Source organism: Jatropha curcas, chromosome 9 (assembly GCF_041381405.1).
Source record: "Jatropha curcas cultivar XTBG-Jc1 chromosome 9, XTBG_Jcur_1.0, whole genome shotgun sequence".
Lineage (NCBI taxonomy): Eukaryota > Viridiplantae > Streptophyta > Magnoliopsida > Malpighiales > Euphorbiaceae > Jatropha > Jatropha curcas.
In genome coordinates, this window is record NC_143159.1 from 25,721,102 (window position 1) to 25,740,377 (window position 19,276).

At 31.0% G+C, this 19,276-nt stretch overlaps 2 protein-coding genes and 1 long non-coding RNA gene across 8 annotated transcripts; 2 read left to right on the forward strand and 1 right to left on the reverse strand.

The window, feature by feature from the left end:
* Positions 1-5,153: 5,153 nt before the first annotated feature.
* On the forward strand, positions 5,154-10,678 carry LOC105638355 (CwfJ-like family protein). Of its 4 annotated transcripts, none has more exons than XM_012222150.4 (11): positions 5,154-5,307; positions 5,725-5,789; positions 5,875-6,322; positions 6,413-6,537; positions 7,102-7,305; positions 7,420-7,581; positions 7,726-8,121; positions 8,566-8,645; positions 8,997-9,354; positions 9,636-9,848; positions 10,144-10,678. In XM_012222150.4, the coding sequence occupies exons 2-11, from the start codon at positions 5,745-5,747 to the stop codon at positions 10,471-10,473; spliced, it is 2,361 nt and encodes a 786-aa protein (XP_012077540.1). In that variant the 5' UTR covers positions 5,154-5,307; positions 5,725-5,744; the 3' UTR covers positions 10,474-10,678. The 4 variants fall into 4 exon arrangements, with proteins under 4 accessions (XP_012077540.1, XP_020537244.1, XP_012077547.1 ...); XM_020681585.3 differs by having other exon boundaries at positions 5,184-5,311; XM_012222157.4 differs by having other exon boundaries at positions 5,186-5,368.
* A 2,029-nt stretch (positions 10,679-12,707) lies between these two features.
* LOC119370864 (uncharacterized) lies at positions 12,708-13,775 on the reverse strand. The gene is made up of 2 exons (XR_005178414.2): positions 13,293-13,775; positions 12,708-13,170 (listed from the first exon to the last, which is right to left on the reverse strand). It is a non-coding gene; the product is annotated as an uncharacterized LOC119370864 (long non-coding RNA).
* A 390-nt stretch (positions 13,776-14,165) lies between these two features.
* LOC105638370 (oxidoreductase) lies at positions 14,166-18,256 on the forward strand. 3 transcript variants are annotated; one of them, XM_012222171.3, is made up of 8 exons: positions 14,166-14,411; positions 15,504-15,609; positions 15,720-15,780; positions 15,899-15,937; positions 16,844-16,956; positions 17,272-17,413; positions 17,643-17,689; positions 17,799-18,256. In XM_012222171.3, exons 2-8 carry the CDS (start codon positions 15,508-15,510, stop codon positions 17,964-17,966), a joined length of 672 nt encoding a protein of 223 aa, XP_012077561.1. In that variant the 5' UTR covers positions 14,166-14,411; positions 15,504-15,507; the 3' UTR covers positions 17,967-18,256. The 3 variants fall into 3 exon arrangements, with proteins under 3 accessions (XP_012077561.1, XP_037495769.1, XP_012077556.1); XM_012222166.4 differs by having other exon boundaries at positions 14,169-14,411; positions 17,272-17,524; XM_037639841.2 differs by lacking the exon at positions 15,899-15,937 and having other exon boundaries at positions 14,167-14,411; positions 17,272-17,524.
* Positions 18,257-19,276: the final 1,020 nt, after the last annotated feature.

Here is a 19,276-nt window from a genome sequence, read left to right on the forward strand (position 1 = left end):
GTTTTTAAAAACTTGCACAAATAATAATCAACAGTAGCATATATTTTGATGATCATGGATAAATTTATAAAGCAATGATTTATAAGCAAAATAGAATTCCTAACAAATGTTCCTACATCATAAATAGGCAAAGTAAAAAATAACTTAGTTATGTGTTTCAAATAGTCATGTTGTAATCAAATTTGTAGAAATGATGTTCTTTCATAATAAAAAATAATTTACTTCCGATTTCATCTCCAAAGCTAACAACATTTTCAAAATTATACATGAGAGCAAGACGATGATTATGTGAAAAAATAAAACTACATTAAAATAAAAATATTCTTTATACCGCTATTAATGCAGCAACTCATTGAATATCAATCAATAAATGACTGTAAAAAATCAAATCTTTATATTCATTACGGAAAAAGTTGCACAAATTCCTTAATTGTAGGTTTAAAAACTTAAATTTGTTGCTTTTTTAGTTTATCAACTAATGGACTTCTAGTCATTAATACTACTATAATGATGTCGTTTAGAAGGAGAAGGAGAAGGAGAAAATAAAAGAAAATAAAACAAAGGAGTAGAAATTAAAAGTCATAAAAATTATAGATATTAACTATTCTAAATTAAAAACTCTAGATTAAAAATATAAATAAAAAAAAATCAATTCAGCACTTTAAAACTCTAATTTTATACCATATCAGCATCCAAGTTTCTGTTTTTATATATTTATATAGATAAGTTTCTGTTTTTATATATTTAAATAGATAGATAGATAGATAAAATGTAAACTTTTCATAGATTGATGGCCCAAAAAATTAAATTTGAAAACTTATAAAATAAAAGGCAATAAAAATGCTCCTTAAAATTAACTAATTAATGAACTTTCGAAATTAAAAGATGAATAGTTTTTTTTTTTTTTTTTTGAGATTAATTCTCTCTCCATTTTAATTACGAAACATAATTTTTAATAACTCCATTTTAATGAGAATAAAAAGTCTATAAAAGGCAAATGATTCTCTCTCTAATTAAATACTTGGAATTTAAAATCTTTTTATATCTTAAAAGATGACTAAAATTTAACCCAAATTAATTCTAGCCAAGCTAAAAATAAATACTCAAATATTATACACTCTCTTTGGTGAACTCGCTACGTCAGGATCGAGGAAAATAACCATAATTCTCCTTTATATGATGATATAATAATAATAATAATAATAATGATGATGATGATGATGATGATGACATAGATTTATATATATATATATATATATATATATATATATATATATATATATATATATATATATATATGAAAGCTGAAATAAAGAGAAAATTTCGGGACGTTCTCTTTTTTCATCTTTCTATTTTTCTTTTTTAAGAAAATTTTAACTTTTTTCCTTATATTATGTGTTTTGATTGGCCAACATAATTATTTTTTATAATTTAATATTTAATATGTAGTAAACAAAATTAATAACTTTTAAAACGTAATCTAATTCAAGTAAAACCTTGTCTTTTAAAATCTAATTTAATTCAACTAAACTATAGCTTTACATTTTTGAATTTAAAGTCTAGCTATATATAGTTGAATATATTTTTTTTTATTCTTTGCAGGCTCCCGCTTGATGTGTTTATGAGTAGAATGATTTTTAGTACGAAACATGCTAAAGGATGATTTGTCTTGCGTTTGTATTTTTCTTTTGGTTTGCAAAGCAGTAGCGATTTTTATTTTTTTCTCTTGATTTTTATGTTATTATTAATGTAATTGCTTATTTTTTATTCAGCTAAATCAAATATTGAATTCCAAAATCAACCAGATCATTGGTCAAACTGAGGTAAAAAGCCTACCGCTTCCTTCAGGAATTGAAGTTTGTTTTCCCTAATGCAGAACGAATCAATCGTGGTGGTGAGGTAGCCATTTCCGCACACAGCTAGACTCTTGATAACTATTAAATTAGCCTTTTGAGAATTTGGTCACTTGGCGACATAAGCACATCTGTTTCCAGTTTTTATTTAATTTTTTTGTTGCATATGTTTGAAAACTGGGAAGCAGACATTGGACCTTTGTTTCTGTGATAATTGTTTATCCATAATTTAATTTAATTTATATTAAAGGACAATTAATTAATTTAGTTAGTTCTTTTAATTCGGCTAATTTGATTTAATTAATTTAGTTAGTTCTTTCAATTCATCCAATTTGATCTAATTAATTATATTTTTCTTTTAATTTTAGATACAAAATTCACCGATAGACTCGAAGAAACTCAATTTGCTAGATTGTTAACTAAGTAATTAATATTAAAGACAATTATTTTTATTTTTATTAATTATTAAATGATCACTGATTTGAGTTTCAATTTTAATTGAATTGTGTTTTTAGCATTATTCTGAAAATCAGACCGGACCGAACCGGCCAATTTGACCGGTTTAATCGGAACCTGGACTGTAGTCTGGCCTGATTACATGAAAAAACCTCTGGTAAAAAAAAAAACAGGAATGAACCTTTTTAATATGATATAATTGTTTTTTCTAATAAGTTTTATAAATAAAATTCTGTATTATATAATAATTTTTATATGATCTATTATAATCAATAAAAATAGTTTAAATATTTACTATTTAAATAAAAATTTATATTACAAGCTATGCTCGTTATGGATGACTAATTTCTTTTATATATACTAGTATTTTGTGTGACGTATTACACGTTGATTATGCTCGTTATATACTCATTTTTTATCTATATAATATTAAAGTATAAGTTTTGTTTAGATTAAAATAAATATTGAGTAGTTGATTTGTATTGCACTTTGTCGTACAACTATTTGCAATGCTACTTCTTATTTATTTATTCTATTTTTATATAATAAATTAGTCTCATAATAAAATTCAACCCAATTTCTAAACATAATCATTTAATCCATAATTTATAAATGCAGATTTTAAAATCCTAATAGGTACCCAAAAATAAAATTAAGCTACCACTCAATTTCCAACCTCTGCCTCAACTTCAAATTAATATCTATATATAACTATAATTTAATGCTAGGTAAAAGAAAATAAATGAAATGATGATTTGAATTAATAATGGAAATCACTTTGGCTAAGGTAGCTGTATTATTTACTCATTGTATCAGAAAAATGAATATATGCACATATAAACATTTTTTGAAACCCCAAAAAGTAACACAAACAGAACTATATATTTCTGGTTTTTTTTTTTTTTTTTTAGTTTTCTAAACACTAATTTCTTTTAAATCAAACAGATTTAGGATCTAAGAGAAAAAAATATCAAAAAAATTAAATATGTTTAATCATCAATAGACCATCTATTTATTGTAAGGGAATATAAATCTCTTATTAATTTAAAATGACAGTAGTTATAAATTATTTAGTAATGAAAAAGAAAATAAAAAATTATTATTAAGAATAAAAATCTTTCAAAACTCTTTTAAAAAATTATTATTAATAAAAAACTATTTTTATTAAGAATAAATTATTATCAATGTAAATAGATATATAAACATATCAATAAAACATTACATATAATTTTTAAATAAAAATTTTCAACTGTTTATGAGGTTTAATTATGTAAATTTTATTTGAAAATTTACTTTTTTAAAAATATATCCAATGAAATCTTACAAACATAAAGAAAAAAATATTAATAAAAATAATATACTATTTTCTTCTTTTTTTATCTCTCCTAAATAAAATTTCATATATTTTCTATTTCAAAATTTATTTTAAAAAATATTTCAATGTATCTCTATATATAAATATATCAATAAAATATTATATATATTTTTAAATTGAAATTTTCAACTGTTTATCAAATTTAATTATGTACATTGTATTTGAAAATTTACTTTTAAAAAAATATATGCGATGAAATCTTACAAACATAAAGAAAAAATATTAATAAAAATTATTCTATCTCTTACTTTTTTTCTTCTTTTTTATCTTTCCTAAATAAAATATAATACTTATTCTATTTGAAAAATTATTTTTTAAAAAATACATCCGATCAAATCATATACACATAAAGAAAAAAAAATATATTTTTTTGATAACAAAAAATATTTATTTATTTATTTATATATATTGTAAAAAAATTAAATATTTAATAAATAAAATATAAAAATATTTTCAAATGTCTCATTGTCATATGTATTTATTAAAAATAAATTTAATAAAAATAAAAATAAAATTTTTAAATGCTTAATTATCAATATGTATTTATTTAAAAAATAGTTTTTTAATTAATAAACAGGCCTAATAGATTGAAATAATACTACGGGCTACACAACAAATGCATGCATTAAATGTAAAATAAGTCATCACTAAAATTCGTAATACCATTAGATTAAAGTTATAAAATTAAGCAGCATATTTATTCATTCCATCAAAGAAATCATAAGTGCATGCATGCCCAGGCCTTTTAACAACTTCTTCATCACTAAATATGCATGAAAGTAATTATTTACAACAAAACAATAATATTCATTTAAATGTGAAGTGGCCATGCACATGATAACCTACTATATAAATGAACTATATAGTTAAGTTTTCTAAAGTATTATTTGAGATATTGGAGAAAATTATAATCAACATATTTATTATAAATATAGTAACTAATTTCACATTAATTTGGTGATTTAGAATGTCCTATACATAGCACTGTAATTTGTTTATTAAATTAAAAATATTAGGACACTTGTGCATGTATAGGTTCGTCAACATCCATTCACAAAAGCGGTCAGTAATTTACTGTTAAACTTTTGCTTATAAACAATTGAAATAATTCTCCCACTAATTGTTAGTAGCCTTAACAAGTCACCCATACATTATAAATTTAGTAATGGATATATTTTGTTAAATAAAATTGAGTTTATTGATTTGTTTCAAGACCTTTCACTCTCTATGTAAATGAAAAAACTATCAGACCATGTATAATTAATTTAAAAAATAATTTTTATAAATGTATTTTAATAAAATATAATTCTCTATTTCATTATTTTTTCTTATTTCTATTTTTATATATAGCATAGATAAATAGATTTTGTTAATAATTAATAACTCTTCTTGAATTTGATATTTTTACTTTCAAAGTTAAAATTAAATTATTTTTTTATTTTTTACGCTTTAGCAATTAAAAAATAAAACGTTCTCTTGTAGGAATTTGATTTGAGCAGGGTTTTGCTAAGGAAACGATTGAACGACTTGTCATTCACTCGCTCGAGACTCCGACCGAAACAATACAGCGAGAAGGAGAGAAGCAGTGGAGGTAAGAAAAGCAACGCGAAGGAGAGAAGCAGTGTAAGTAAGAGATAAAGAAACCCTAGAATTCATGAGTTATGAATTTGCCATATTAGATTAGGTTAACTTCTGACCTCAAATATTATTAATTTTCGGATCAATTATTCGTCAGTTATTTTTTTTGTTTTTTATATCAAATCTCTCGACAATTGCTCTTTTTGGGTTGTTATAGTTTCTTCATTTTCTTTATTGTTTATTTGAATTTCTTAAGTTCCAGTTGTCGGATATGAATTATATCAAATCTCTCAACAATTGCTCTTTTTGGGTTGTTAGAGTTTCTTCGTTTTCTTTATTGTTTATTTGAATTTCTTAGGTTCCAGTTGTCGGATATGAATTATGGCTTTTTGTGTAATGGTGATGGTTCTTTGTCTGTTTTGAAATTCCCATTTCCAATCTTCAATACATGTACCTGTGCAGGAAACTTTGATTAGATAATTATGCTTTCTGGGATCAAGGTTATACCTCGTCATCAGATTAATGAAGTAAGAATAGTTACTTTTGAGTTCATGAATTATTTTATCTTTTCATGTTTCTCACCTTAACTTGCTGTCACTTGTTGGGCATCAGGAAGAAGATAAAAAGGGGAATGATTCTACAGAAAAGAGAATAAAGAAGTCAGATCGTAAAATGGACAAGCATAGGAGAAAAAGGAAGAATTCACATTACAGTAGTGGCTCAGATGATAGTATTGGAAAAATAAATAAAGGATCTCGGAAAAAGAAGAAGTGGTATTCGTCTGATGACTATTCATCGGAAGATTCGAGTGATGATGACAGTGATTACAGTTCTGACAAAATTGAAAAGGAACAAAGGAATAGAAGAAAGAATAAGAGAGGAAATAATTACAGTTCTGGGAATGAGTATAGCGATAGGTCAAAGAAGAGACCAAGAAGTGGTAAAAAGCATGACTCTTCTTCATCTGCCCCTGAAGATGAGGGTTATAAAGGAAGTGGAAAAGGTGGGAGTAAGAAATATAAGGAAAAAGGGGGAAAGAGTGTGGCTAATGATTTAACTGGTATATACTGTTTAGAAATTTTATTTTTATGTTATTATTTCTGATAATTGATTAATCTATGATGATCATTTTTTTTTTTTTTGGGGGTAGATGATGGTAGAGAGGACATAGAAATTACAAGAAAGGAAATGGGATTGGATTGGATGCTTAGACCTGCAGATAGAAGACCTGCAGTGAATGTTGATGAGCAGCCTGAGAAACCAGCTCTTGAGGAGGTATGCTCTTTTCATTCATTTCTTAACTGAAATAATTTGGCTGTCTTATGTTGGTATTGTTATCGGCTATTATCATTTCACATTGGAGTTCTCGATTTCTTTAGTTCTTGGGAATTTTTGGGCTGGCAGTTTAGAACACGATGAATGCTTAACCTAACTTAGTCTGTGAACTTAATTATGTTTTAGCACCTTTATACATCAGTTTGCCATCCTCATAAAATTGTATTGATTTGTACTTAGTGTTCCCCCCCAAAAAAAAATTTCTCTTCATTGATCATTGTGCATGATTTATTATTCTATGATCTTTTTTCTTCTCAAGTAAAGATTTTGTGTGTGTGTGTGTGTGTGTGTGCGCGCGCGCACGTTTTCATACTTTTCATGTATGTATGGCATGTGTGTTTGTAGGTGTAAATTTTATCTTTTATATCATTCATTCCTTCGTGCCCTTAGCATGGGCTTGGGCTTGTGCTTGTGGCGTTTATGTGGAAAATGTGCATGTTGCTTGCTACTGTTCTTGAATGTCTAAATGAGTGCTTATCTTCTCTTCCTAACATTTTCTATCAGATGAAGAGTGTAGATCCTAGGGAATTGAATCCGTACTTGAAGGATAATGGAAGTGGTTATCCAGATGATGCAGAAGAGAAAAGAAAAGGCAATGACCAACTTCCTCCTTCTTCAGTTGTTGGAGACGGAGGTGCAAGTTGGAGACTGAAAGCTTTGAAGCGTGCACAAGAGCAAGCAAAACGAGAAGGAAGAAAGCTTGAAGAGGTCTGCTTTTCTAATTTCTAGATCATACCTTACCTGGCATGACTAAAAACCTTCTTGACCAGCTATTTTTATTTATCCATATTGAAATGTGATTTTAATATATTAAATTTCCAGGTTGTAGAAGAACGATGGGGTTCTCTTGGTCAATTAGCTGTCTCTGCAGTATCTCATACGGCTGCCCCAGCTCGTGCTCATCTACATGCCATAAAAAGTAGGAGGAGGGGACTGGCAGATGAAACTGATGCAACTGATCAATGCGAGAGAGATGTGGAAAAGGTACGTGCTAATTTTCTCAATTTTCTTGTCTCCTTATTGATCAAGTAATTGTAAGAAGGAGATGAAAATTGTTGCTATTGCTTTTGACTAAGAAAAGGATTGTTGTTATTCATCTTCTTAATATTATTTCATTGTTATTATCAGAATCGTGGCCACTTGAAGGATGTATCTGTCAGACACCCTGAAATGAGAGCTCCCAAAGTACGCAATTCTTTATCCTGGGGAAAACACAAAGGTCAAAACGTGCCTGCAAAAGATGAAAGCCTTATTTCTGCTGCAGTATCTAGCTTAAATAAGTTCGCTGATGATGGAAGTTTCATGTCCAAAGTTTTTAGTCAGCAGAATAATGATCCTTCTTGTTCTGTTGGTTCCCAAACTAATCAAGATGAAAATGTTGAGCTAAAAGTTGCTTCATCTGAACTGAATAAACCTAGTGAAGGCTTCACGACTGTTAAGGAAGCATTGAGTGCAAACCAGTTGGCAGCTAAAGCCTTGCAGCTTCGTATGAAAGGAAAGCATGAAGAAGCAGATAAGCTCATGGTAAGATGATCTTTTCAGTTTTACATATCTTCCTGTGTTGTGCTTCCAACTTAAAAACGAATGTGCATTGGAATTAACTAGGTTTCTTTAATCTCTTTGCCACCTTGGTGAAATTCTTAGTTAACTTGCATATAGGGATGCAAAGAATTACAGCAAAAGCTTTCACTGCATTCTTAATAAAAGCATCATCCAACCCGAGATCAAGCTGACTCTGAATTCAGTTGTATTGGTTGAAAAAACAAAAACAGTTAGGTTTAGGTCAACATATTGAGTCTCTAGGATTCATGAGTTCCTTTTCTGAATATACCATGAAGAATTTAAATATTTAGATGTTTTGGTTTATAATTTGAAGGCATCCTCTGCATTTGCTACTTCAGCTCAGAATTGCATGAGCTTTTGTTTCAGCATCTTATTGGAGCTATTTTGTTTTGTTTTCTTTATTAGCAAGAAGCTGAGAATCTAAAGGTGAAGCAAGGCAATGTAGATAATTCGAGTAAACCTCAAAAAGTTGGAAGCACCAAAAGGTAAATCTTGCATCTTGTGATTTTCTCATTTTATCTGTGTATGTATTTTTCAGTATATTGTCTAATAATGTAGTGGAATTAGGGATATCTTTGACAATTCTATAATTATTGCATTCATGTGGAATTCAGATTAGAAAATTTATATGCCATCTCCATTATCAACCTTTCTTTCAAAAAATTTATTTGGTTTCTTCTTGCAATTCCCAAAAACAGTTTTAAGCCATGTCTTTTTCTGTCTGATTCAGTGCCTCCTTGATCTATGCCATTTTATATTTCCATTTTCTTTATTCTGCAATTTTGCTATAATTCAGATGTTATCATAATTTTTATATTTATTTTTCTTCCTTGTAGGTATGTTGTTCAAGATATTTCTGCTCGAAGAAAGGAGGAGGATGCTGATAGACATCTAGCTCAGAAGATCATTCAGAATAAGCAGTACAGTTTATCTGGTCGGGCAGACAATGAGTATGATTTTGAGGATGGTCCTAGCAGAAAATCTAAGAAGAAGGGGATAGGTAATGATCACAAATCGACAGAGAAAAATGTTCTCGCAAAACGCATCTTGACCCAGCAAGAGCGATGTCTTTTTTGCTTTGAGAATCCAATCCGTCCAAAACATCTCGTTGTGTCGATAGCAAACTTCACATATTTGATGTTGCCACAGTGGCAGCCTGTTGTTCCAGGCCATTGCTGTATCTTACCACTGCAGGTAAGTTTAATCTAATTGCTTGGTGCTAGATAGTTCTTTCTTTCTCACAATTTCAGCTTCATTATTTCTTTGGTATTCTCAAATACATTTTATTCTGCAAAATTAGTATGTCCCATAATTATAATAAATATTACATTTTTTATACTTATTCAATCAAAGACATTATGAAAGCTTCTTCTAAATTATGAAAAAGGGACATACTGGAACAGAGAATTCAATCCTATTATTTTAATTAATTGCCATAATCTTTATTCTAATGGAGACTAGTTTGTCTTATACAGCATGAATCGGCCACAAGGATGGTTGACAATAATGTATGGGAAGAAATTCGCAATTTCAAGAAATGCCTTATAATGATGTTCGCAAAGCAAGAGAAGGATTTAGTGTTTCTTGAAACAGTAATGGGGTTGGCAAAACAACGCCGCCATTGTTTAATTGAGTGCATTCCCCTGCCACGTGAAATTGCTAGACAGGCTCCTCTCTATTTTAAAAAGGTTTGCTGTCTCTGATTATTTTCTCTTAGAAGCATTTGCCTTTTTTTTTTTTTTAACTGCATTCAAATAACGTAATTTAGCAGTTCAGGTTTCAAACCCTTACCTCCCTATGCACTTGACACCCCAAAAAAAGCGACGTCTTGTTGTATCTTTAACCAAGCCCAACTAGTTTAGGGTCAAATCTTAGCTGAATTTATGGAATCTTTGGTCTAGGTATATGATTCTACATGTGTGATTACATCTTTTTGATTCCTTGGTTGCAGAACTAACCTCTGAACATAATTTTTTTTTCCAGGCAATTGATGAAGCTGAAGATGAGTGGAGCCAACACAATGCAAAGAAGTTAATTGATACAAGTGTAAAGGGGCTCCGCAATTCAATTCCTAAGGACTTCCCTTACTTCCATGTTGAGTTTGGTCTAAACAAGGGGTTTGTCCATGTGATTGATGATGAGGAGCAATTTAAAAGCAGCCTTGGTCTCAATGTAATAAGAGGCATGCTACAATTGCCAGAGGAAGACATGCATCGTCGTCGAAGGCACGAGTCAGTGGAGGCACAAAAGCAGGCAGTTGCACATTTCGTACGAGATTGGGAACCCTTCGACTGGACGAAACAACTTTCTTGAATTAAAAAAATGCAACTCTTATGTATTTGTGGTGTTACAAATTCTTTTGTATTAGAAGTAGTGTTACATATAATGATTAATTATACTATATTAGTGACTTATTTGACTAGAGAGAATTCCTTTACCTTTTTCAAATGAAAGGATTGTATAAATACAGTAATTATGTAATAAATTTATTGTAGAATACAGTAATAATTATGTTGAATTCCACTCGCCAACCATTATTAATGCTTTTAAATTTAGCACAAATAAAGATATTGATGCCTTTTTATGGTAATTATTGCCACAAAAAAAAAAAAAAATATTAAAGATGAAATTAATACATGAGATTTTGAATACGAGATTTCTTATTCTCCATATAAATTAGAATCTTTTGGTGGGATTTTTCTTATTAAGATGTTTGATTCCCTGACACCTCAAGTTAAAAAGTTTCAAATTTAGCTAGGGTTTTGAACAAAAAATTAATCAAATGGATCATACAGTATCAATACTCACAATGTCACTAAGTTGTTTTTTCCCAAAATCCCTAATCCCTAAACCGACTCTCTTCTCTCTACCTCCCCTCTTCCTTCTTCTCCTTCTTCCTTCGTGATAACGGTGAGTCGCAGTAGTCCAATAGAAGCAAGTGAAAGAGAGTGACGTTCGTTGTTGTTGGGACTGTGATTGGAGATACGGATTTGAACTACATTGGCGGAGATGTCGACGGAAAAAGAGAAAATGACGAGTAAAATTTAGTTTGAAGCTACAAAAATTAGGGTTTTGGGAAAGAGTAATTAACGTTGATTGGTGAAGTTATTAAATGAAGTGCACTAAAAAAGAATTTTTTGTATGAGTAATATTGATTGTCCATGTAGATTGCTTTATTGCGACGTTAATTGCCCAATTCCCCTTTTTCGTTGTAGTATTTCTTACAAACAATTTCCTTGCATATGAGGCTGACACTGTGCACATTTACCCTCATTTATAATGTTGTTTGTAACATATATTGAATATTTTATTGCTTTAGGATGCTTGTCATTTTGCTTGTTGATTGGGGACAATAGTGATTAGTTTGTTTAATGTTTTTGTGAATTTGGGTTAATGCTTCTGTGTATGGTTTACTTTATTATACATGTTTCCCTTAGAGGTTTGGGTAGGTGGTAGAATGAGTGAGAAAAGCGAGAAAAATGGAAGGATAAACCATATTGGTGGGAAGAGGTTGAAGGAATGTGATACACAAACTTGGACATGACATATTCTAAGGTGTGTGAGAAGGTTAAAGGGTATAGGTGTGGTGAGGTGAAAAATAGGATACCACAAACCTCATACACCATGATTGACATTGGAGTTTGTCAGAAATGATGATGAAGTGAAATTGATGTTAGAGAGAGGGAAGAAATTTGGTTGGCTCAAGGTTTGCATTCAAACCGAGTTTAGGATAGAGGAAAATAAGGATTATGATCATGCCAACTATATATACTCAGATGAGGAAGAGAGACATGAATGTGTTGAAGCTTTAATGGAGAATTACGTCCGACCACAATGTACAACAGAAGAAGAATTCCAAAAAGAACAAACCATGCATGATGATGGAAATAGTGATCATGGGGAAGATGCTATTGATTTAAATAATGTAGTACAAGAAGAAGAGAGCGAAGCAAATGAAGAATGTTTAGATGATGAGGAGTTTTCGCGAGCAAGGGAAAATATGATAAAATTAAAAAAGGTTGTTGTTGCCAATGGAGCAGGTTTAGGGCTAGATAAGGATTTGAACTTGCCAAGACAAGAAAAAGACTCAAATGTAGAGATTCTTGATGGAGCAGTAAGACCTACTCAAACCGATGATTATGAACCATCTGATGTTGAGTATTCTTCAACTAATAGCAATGAGGAAGGAGAATTAGAGGTGAGAAAGGAAACAGATCATCAAAAATGTTTATGACCCTAGTATAGATCACAATAAGTTGCAATCCAATGTGGGCATGATATTCAAGAGTAAGCAAGGTTAATTGGAATGCAATTCACAATGCTTCAATGTTACTTGAAAAAAAAGTGAGGAAAAGAAGGTTGATTGTAAATATGAGGGAAAATGCCCTTGGAGATTATATGGTAGCACCAGAGCAAGAAATCAGTCTTGGGTGATAATGAGTTACCAAGAAGAGCATATTGTTTTAGGCCCTTAGAAATAAGCAAGAAAATTATGAATTTTTGGTTTTAAAATTCTTAGGTCAGTTAACAGTTGCAAATACACCATGTTGACAGCAAAATAACCAAATGACTGCTTTTACATTCAATTGCAATTCAGGTTCTACAAACAAGCACATTAATTGAGCTTTTTGGACAAAAAAGCTACTACCGCAACTAACCAAATAAGCACATTAAACATCATTGAGGTTCTACTTAAGCGCAACCTTGTGCATTAAGCATATTAACACAATTCCTACACAAAAACACTTCAACCAACTAGCCTCATTTTCTTCTTTTCCTTCATACTGGAAATTAAGTGTACTATTGCTATGAGTGAGAAGCAACATTTGGGCCTTCAATTCTTTCTTAGATGCTTTCTTCTACTCTACCTTCTCTGCCTCATTCATTTTTCTTTCCAGCTCCAAATTTTTCTCCTTCAACATTTGCGCAATAGTTTTCAACCCATCAATTCTTGCAAACATGTTGTTTACAATCTCCATGCTCCTGGGTGGAAGTTCACTGTCCATCCACCTAAAGAAGTCATAATTTTTAGGGTCCCCTTCCCGAAACAATTAACATGAAATTGACATTGGTATGTGTAGACCAAAGTACTAGTGAAAAGAGAAAATAGGAAGCAATTCCTATTGTTTTACCTTCTTTATCCAATATGGGCATCGACAGAATTGTCTACTTAGATTTGTTCTACTCCACGATGTCATTATTTGGACGGGAAGATTACGCCGACATCTCAGTCTAGATCAAGCAACAATGGAGTTCACTGACCTAGCGCTATCTTCACTTTCAGATTCCATAAACGTATTCAAGGATACAACTCAACAAAAACGGCAAGAAAGTTAGCAAATCAAAAGCAAGAAGAGGAGATGAGATTAGGGATTTGGGCTACTGCGACTCACCATTATCGCAAAGGAAGAAGGAGAAGAAGAAATAGGAGAGGTAGAGAGAAGAGAATCAGGTTTAGGGATTAGGGATTTTGGGGGAAAAACGAGTTAGTGAAACAGCGAGTATCGATATCAAAATAGTGCGTTTTGATACCTTGGTTAAGTTAACCCGACATCGTTTTGTGGAATCCATTTTATTAATTTTTTATTTACAACCTTGGGGCGATAATATTACAAACTTTTTAATTTGGGGTGCCATATGAACCACGGTCAGTTTAAGGTGTTTCTGTAACGGCTCGCATAAGTCAAGATATTTTTATAAGTTTATATTCCTGTGATTGAGTAATTATTTTAATTTAATTATTTTACCATGTGGAAAATTTTATAAAAAATTAATAAGCTTTTTAGATTGTCACTAATAAAAATAATTAAAAGGAATTTTATTACAGTAAGCATTGGAGGAAAAACTAGAGAGATTCACTATTTTAAATAATAATAATTTTACTAATAATATTATTTATCTTAATTTGATTTTATAATTTTTAAAATAATTAATGATTAATTCTACATTAATCATTATCTTCTTTACGAATTAGAAGATACCCCATCAATCAAGAGTATAAAATAACGCAAAACTAAATACAAAACCGTTCTTCAACTTCTTCAAAAAAGAAAAAAAAGAAAGGCGATGGAAACCTTAAATCAGCATTTAATTGTTGCTAATATGTTTTATAGAAAAAAGATTATGGTTTAGCTTTTGTTTATATGTATGTAAGATAAATAGATATTTCGATTCTGTCGTCTTTCATCTTCCTCATCAAGTCCATTGAACTTCCAATAGAGCAGCAACGACGAACGGCGGCGGCGGCACAGGTGCTTTGTTTTTTCCCCTCTTTATAGTACTTTTAGAAAGCAAAAACTAAGCAGCAGTATGTTAAACCAAATGTAGTGGAAATAATCAGTTTGGCACCAGATCATAAAAGTGTTATTCGATATAAGCCAGTTAAACAATGGCTAGGATTTGCCTAATTTGTAAGGATTCAAGCTTAATCAACAATTACTTTGTTTGGCAATTCAAATTTTGTATATTGTTTATTTTCACATTACTTTGTTGTTATTATCTTAATTTAAGTTTCAATCATTGATTTTAGTATGTAACTATTAGCATATGAATTGTGATCCAGTTGAAAAATTTTATGATTGCTCTACTTTATTACATTATGCATTTGTTAATAGAAGTTTGAATAATAAGTCCTAGTTGTTTACTTACTAGTTCAATGGACGAGTGCTTGCCTCTTATTGCAATTAAGTTTAGCCGTTGGGCTAGATCTGCTTGAAGATTTTTCCATTTGCCAAAAAAAAAGATTAATTTACATTAATATTAGGATTTTTATCTCATTTCTTTTTTATTATATATAAATTGTTATGCATTCTATGCCAAAGATATATGCCTAACTTTTCTTAGATGCAAACATGAATTTTTCATTTTGTACATGGGCTTAAAGTCTCAAGTGCACCTTGCACTTTTCAACAACTGTGAAACCTTCTTATAGCTCAACATCCTCACCATAGTTTTACTGGATTTAGTGCCAATGATGTCTTGTAATATTGTGCCATTGGTTTCATTGCTGTGATTTGGAGTATATGGATGAAGAGAAATGTCATTATTTTTCAAAATTCAGAGTTTTTCCTAAAATTCTCTGTTCAATGACATTATCTTCTTTGCAATGTGTACTTTTAGAACATTCAGAGGAATGTCTTTAGGTGTTCTCCAATATGATCTAAAGGTGTTGTTTTTGTTTTTATATGTTTTAATTAAAAAGATTCTAGCGGTGACTTATTACTTCTGGCTTCTATCTTATGCTTGTGTTCTGGAGGATTTCTTGTCCTCCACTTTATACATTCTTTCTTCCTCAGTAAAATTTATTTTTCAAAAAAAAAAAAGGTTGTAACTAATTATTGCAGGTGAATGGAGGGAAATTTGAGTAACTTCCAGGTGGGGCATCTACCAACTGTGATATATAAGCCTGAGTTTATCACAGAGAGTGAAGAAACCCATCTCCTAGATAAGGTGGTGCCTTTTTCTACTTCTATTTTTTCATCCCATTCCATTCTCCTCTCTCTCTCTCTCTCTCTCTCTCTCTCTCTCTCTCTTTAATAAATAATCTGGCTATACTACAGATTTACGAAGCTCCTGCATCAAAGTGGAAGTCTTTGAAGAATAGGAGGCTTCAGAATTGGGGTATGTGGGAAACTCTTTGAAAGCTGCACAATATACACATATGCAAAATGCTAGAAAAAAGTGACTGAGACTTCATTTCATATCAATGATAATTTAAACTCTTTGCTAAAATTGATAGGTGGTGTTGTCCATGAGAAGGGTCTACTACCTCAAGATTGTAAGTGGGAATATGTTTTATCTAAGTTTTAACACTGTTGGTGATAGTTTTATTGCTTAATGAAAACTTTAGCTGTCTACTTTGCTGAGATGCGTCCATTTCTGTTGTACTGCTATCACTTTGTTCAGTTTCAATTTGATTTGCCTTTAGAGTATGATTAACTTCTGTGTTCAAACTTGCATCCTTAGTTCAGTTGCTCCAAATGTATGCTCCAGTGTATAAAGTTGAATTTTTTTACAACCCTTGGCTTGTTTCATTTGGGAGTACAAGTATATCGTGCAACTGGAGACAGCAGATTGACTGTTTAGTTGTCTTGAAAAGTAGCGCATGATTAGGTGATTTTGCATGGTGTTTTATTTCAATTTCAATCTTTGTGGTGTGATTCTATGTATAATTAATTGCTTTGTGTCTCTGCAACTTCTGAAGTGGCTGCAAGGAAGTAGGGCTGTATTTTCTACATGGTAGGACCTTTATAGGAAATCTCTTGGATGGAATAATTTGAAGCCATGTACTGAATTTTCATGCCGTTGGCAAGATTTTGAGATTCAATGTTTCAATTATCACTGGTATCATAAATATTTGACATGATCCTGTGACTGTAACTTAATTATTGTTTATTAACGAGTTTGAGATCACATATCATTCATTTCACTGATTCAGTTTCAGTTATATTACACTTGTCTTAATAGCAATTAAACTCAGTTGCATTTCAATCCCATTAATCAATCACCATTATGGGCAGTTGGTAGTATTTTTGACATGCGATGGAGGATCAAAGATGTTCTATTAAAGAAGTTAGAAAATTCTGGGAATTTTATAAGTTGATATTGAATTTTCAAAATCCTTATTGTTTAGTCTTATTGTAACATTTGATTGTGAGAATCTGCTGAGCAAACTCTATTACAGTGCCTCCTTGGCTGATGAAGATTACACAAAGAATATTTGAGGAATCAGAACTGTTTCCCTCAGCAATCAATCATGTTCTCATCAATGAGTACCTTCCTGACCAGGGAATTATGGTTTGTACTGAACCCTTCTATAATATTTTTGCTAACTTACATTTATTCCATAATGTGCTCCTCCCTGACCCAACTCAAGACACTTACATTTCCCAAAAGAAAATAAAGAAAGAAAGAAAGAAAACTTCTTGGTTAAGTTTCAGGCTGAGTCTGCCTGATGGGAATTTATTGCTTCATGTTTTGTTCCACACTATATGATGTTTCATCCATAATCGATTATCTGTTTTTAAATTGCTCAAGTTTTTGAACATGTTGACAATGTTTCCAACACAATGTTTGCCACTGTTTACTATCATTTCATTGTTTATAATACAGCCACACCAGGACGGACCTGCTTATTTTCCTGTAGTAGCTATCCTCTCCCTTGGATCACCAGTTGTCATGGACTTTGTTCCACATTCAAAGTTGAGAACATGCACAGATACACCGAAGAATGACGTTGAAAATAAAGGATCTGGTAAGGAGGCCTTAAATATTGAGACAGATAAACGGATGGATAATCACCATTCTTTCTCTGTTTTCTTGATGCCTCGTAGTCTACTGATATTCAAGGATAATGCCTATTCAGGTGGGTGCCTACCTAGGTTGCATAAAAGAAATCCCACCCAGTTGCCTGTTAGTATACACACATGCACACATATATTAAAAATGCACTCAAATTGATTTTGTTACTCTGTGGTTTCTAGACTACCTGCACGGTATAAAAGATAGCAAAGTGCATCAATACGATGAGGTAATATGATTGCATTTGACAAGATAAAGAGGCCTGTTCCTGAATGGGTTTGTAAGCGTTTTGCAGGTTCTGTTCTGACATTTCTATTTCCTTTTTTGCCTTTTCTCAGGCCATAAATGATGCAGACTCTTTGCTAAGTAATAAATTTGTGCCAGAATCTGAGAAAGGTGTTGAAATAGTGGGAAGCAGAGATCACAAGGTTCATCGGACAAAGAACAGAGTTTCATTGACATGTCGGCTGGTGTTAAAGGTTCACAAGAATTTATTCAAGTTTTAGTATTTAGATGCTATGTGCTTAGTTCTTTCGCTTTTATATCTGGAATTCTCACTTTTCAGTTAAAAAAATAGAGGAAAAAAAAAAGGAATTCCAACTTACAGAGTGTTAGAATTGTGCTTCAAGGAGATAGGGTATGACTTGTACAAAGAAAATGCTTGGTAAAGTTGGTGTTTATGCCAATAGTGCATAGACTAGGGAGAAATGTGTAAAAGGTGGGAAAGCATATTGGAAATTGGAATGCATGAAAGTGAAATTTTTGAAAAGAGAGAGTACTCGAACACTTGATTTTAGTGTTTGTATATTTGATTTACTTTTTATCGTAGTATGTTTGAATGATATTCTAACATATATACTTGTAAAAAAAATATAATAATTGAATAAAACATTTGAATAACATCTATATGATTACGAATGTCTTTTGCTGGAGAAAAAATAGACAAAAGATCACTTTCAATACATGTTTTTTGAACAATGATTATTTAACTTTTCACTTTGAAATGGATTATACATTATTTATTTATTTTGAATAAAGAAAAGGTTATCAGGTATTTTAATCATTGCTCGAGGAGTCGTCCTCGACTAAAATTATCTCCATATGTCATCCTTGATTAAAATTTCCCTACAGAGAACCATGTTGACCGCCAAGCATGGTTGAGACACAAATTTTACTAGGTCGCAGTGATTATTGGTTATTAGTTACTAGTTTAGAGTCTGATTGAAGAAACATAATCAGTATTTAAATATCATGCACACCTTGTGGTAATCCTTGGTATTTTTGGTTATCCTTGGCATTTGATTGTAATCTCACATTAGGTAACATTGAACAGAATTCATTCATCTTTAAATCATTTCACTAAAATTATATCCATTGATTCTTGACAGCAGGTGAAACACCTGATACAAAATTAAGGCATAATTAACTGACAAAAAATTGCGGATAACACAAACCTACGATCTTTGGTGATAGTAAAAAGTTTGGTATAACAGGAATCTCAACTGATCAAGAACAATTCATCAATGATGCTATTAACTCATTTAACAAGGATTATGCACGAGCCAATTTCTTCGGACAAGGCTTGAATAGCTTTGCTGATAATTTAAAAATCTACAACCATGAGGTGAATGATACATAAACCTCTGAACAAACCTAAAATGGTAATAAACATGAAACAAAAAAAATATATTACCGATTGAAAATCATGCAGAAACCGAGCATTGATTTGTAGTTACCAAAACTTGTTCGCTAATCATCGCAGTCTTACCAAGTTAAATTGTTAAATTCCCTTTTCAGCACTCGCGGATGTCGCAAA

What these genes read in the sequence shown, in the direction of transcription:
- LOC105638370 (XM_012222166.4), top strand. Translation starts at nt 15,508, where the DNA reads ATGGAGGGAAATTTGAGTAACTTCCAGGTGGGGCATCTACCAACTGTG. An exon ending in GGGTCTACTACCTCAAGATT is followed by an intron (nt 15,938 to 16,843) that starts GTAAGTGGGAAT and finishes ACTCTATTACAG; the next exon opens with TGCCTCCTTGGCTGATGAAG. An exon ending in CAAGGATAATGCCTATTCAG is followed by an intron (nt 17,525 to 17,642) that starts GTGGGTGCCTAC and finishes TGTGGTTTCTAG; the next exon opens with ACTACCTGCACGGTATAAAA.
- LOC105638355 (XM_012222150.4), top strand. Translation starts at nt 5,745, where the DNA reads ATGCTTTCTGGGATCAAGGTTATACCTCGTCATCAGATTAATGAA. An exon ending in TGTGGCTAATGATTTAACTG is followed by an intron (nt 6,323 to 6,412) that starts GTATATACTGTT and finishes TTTTGGGGGTAG; the next exon opens with ATGATGGTAGAGAGGACATA. An exon ending in GCTGTATCTTACCACTGCAG is followed by an intron (nt 9,355 to 9,635) that starts GTAAGTTTAATC and finishes TGTCTTATACAG; the next exon opens with CATGAATCGGCCACAAGGAT.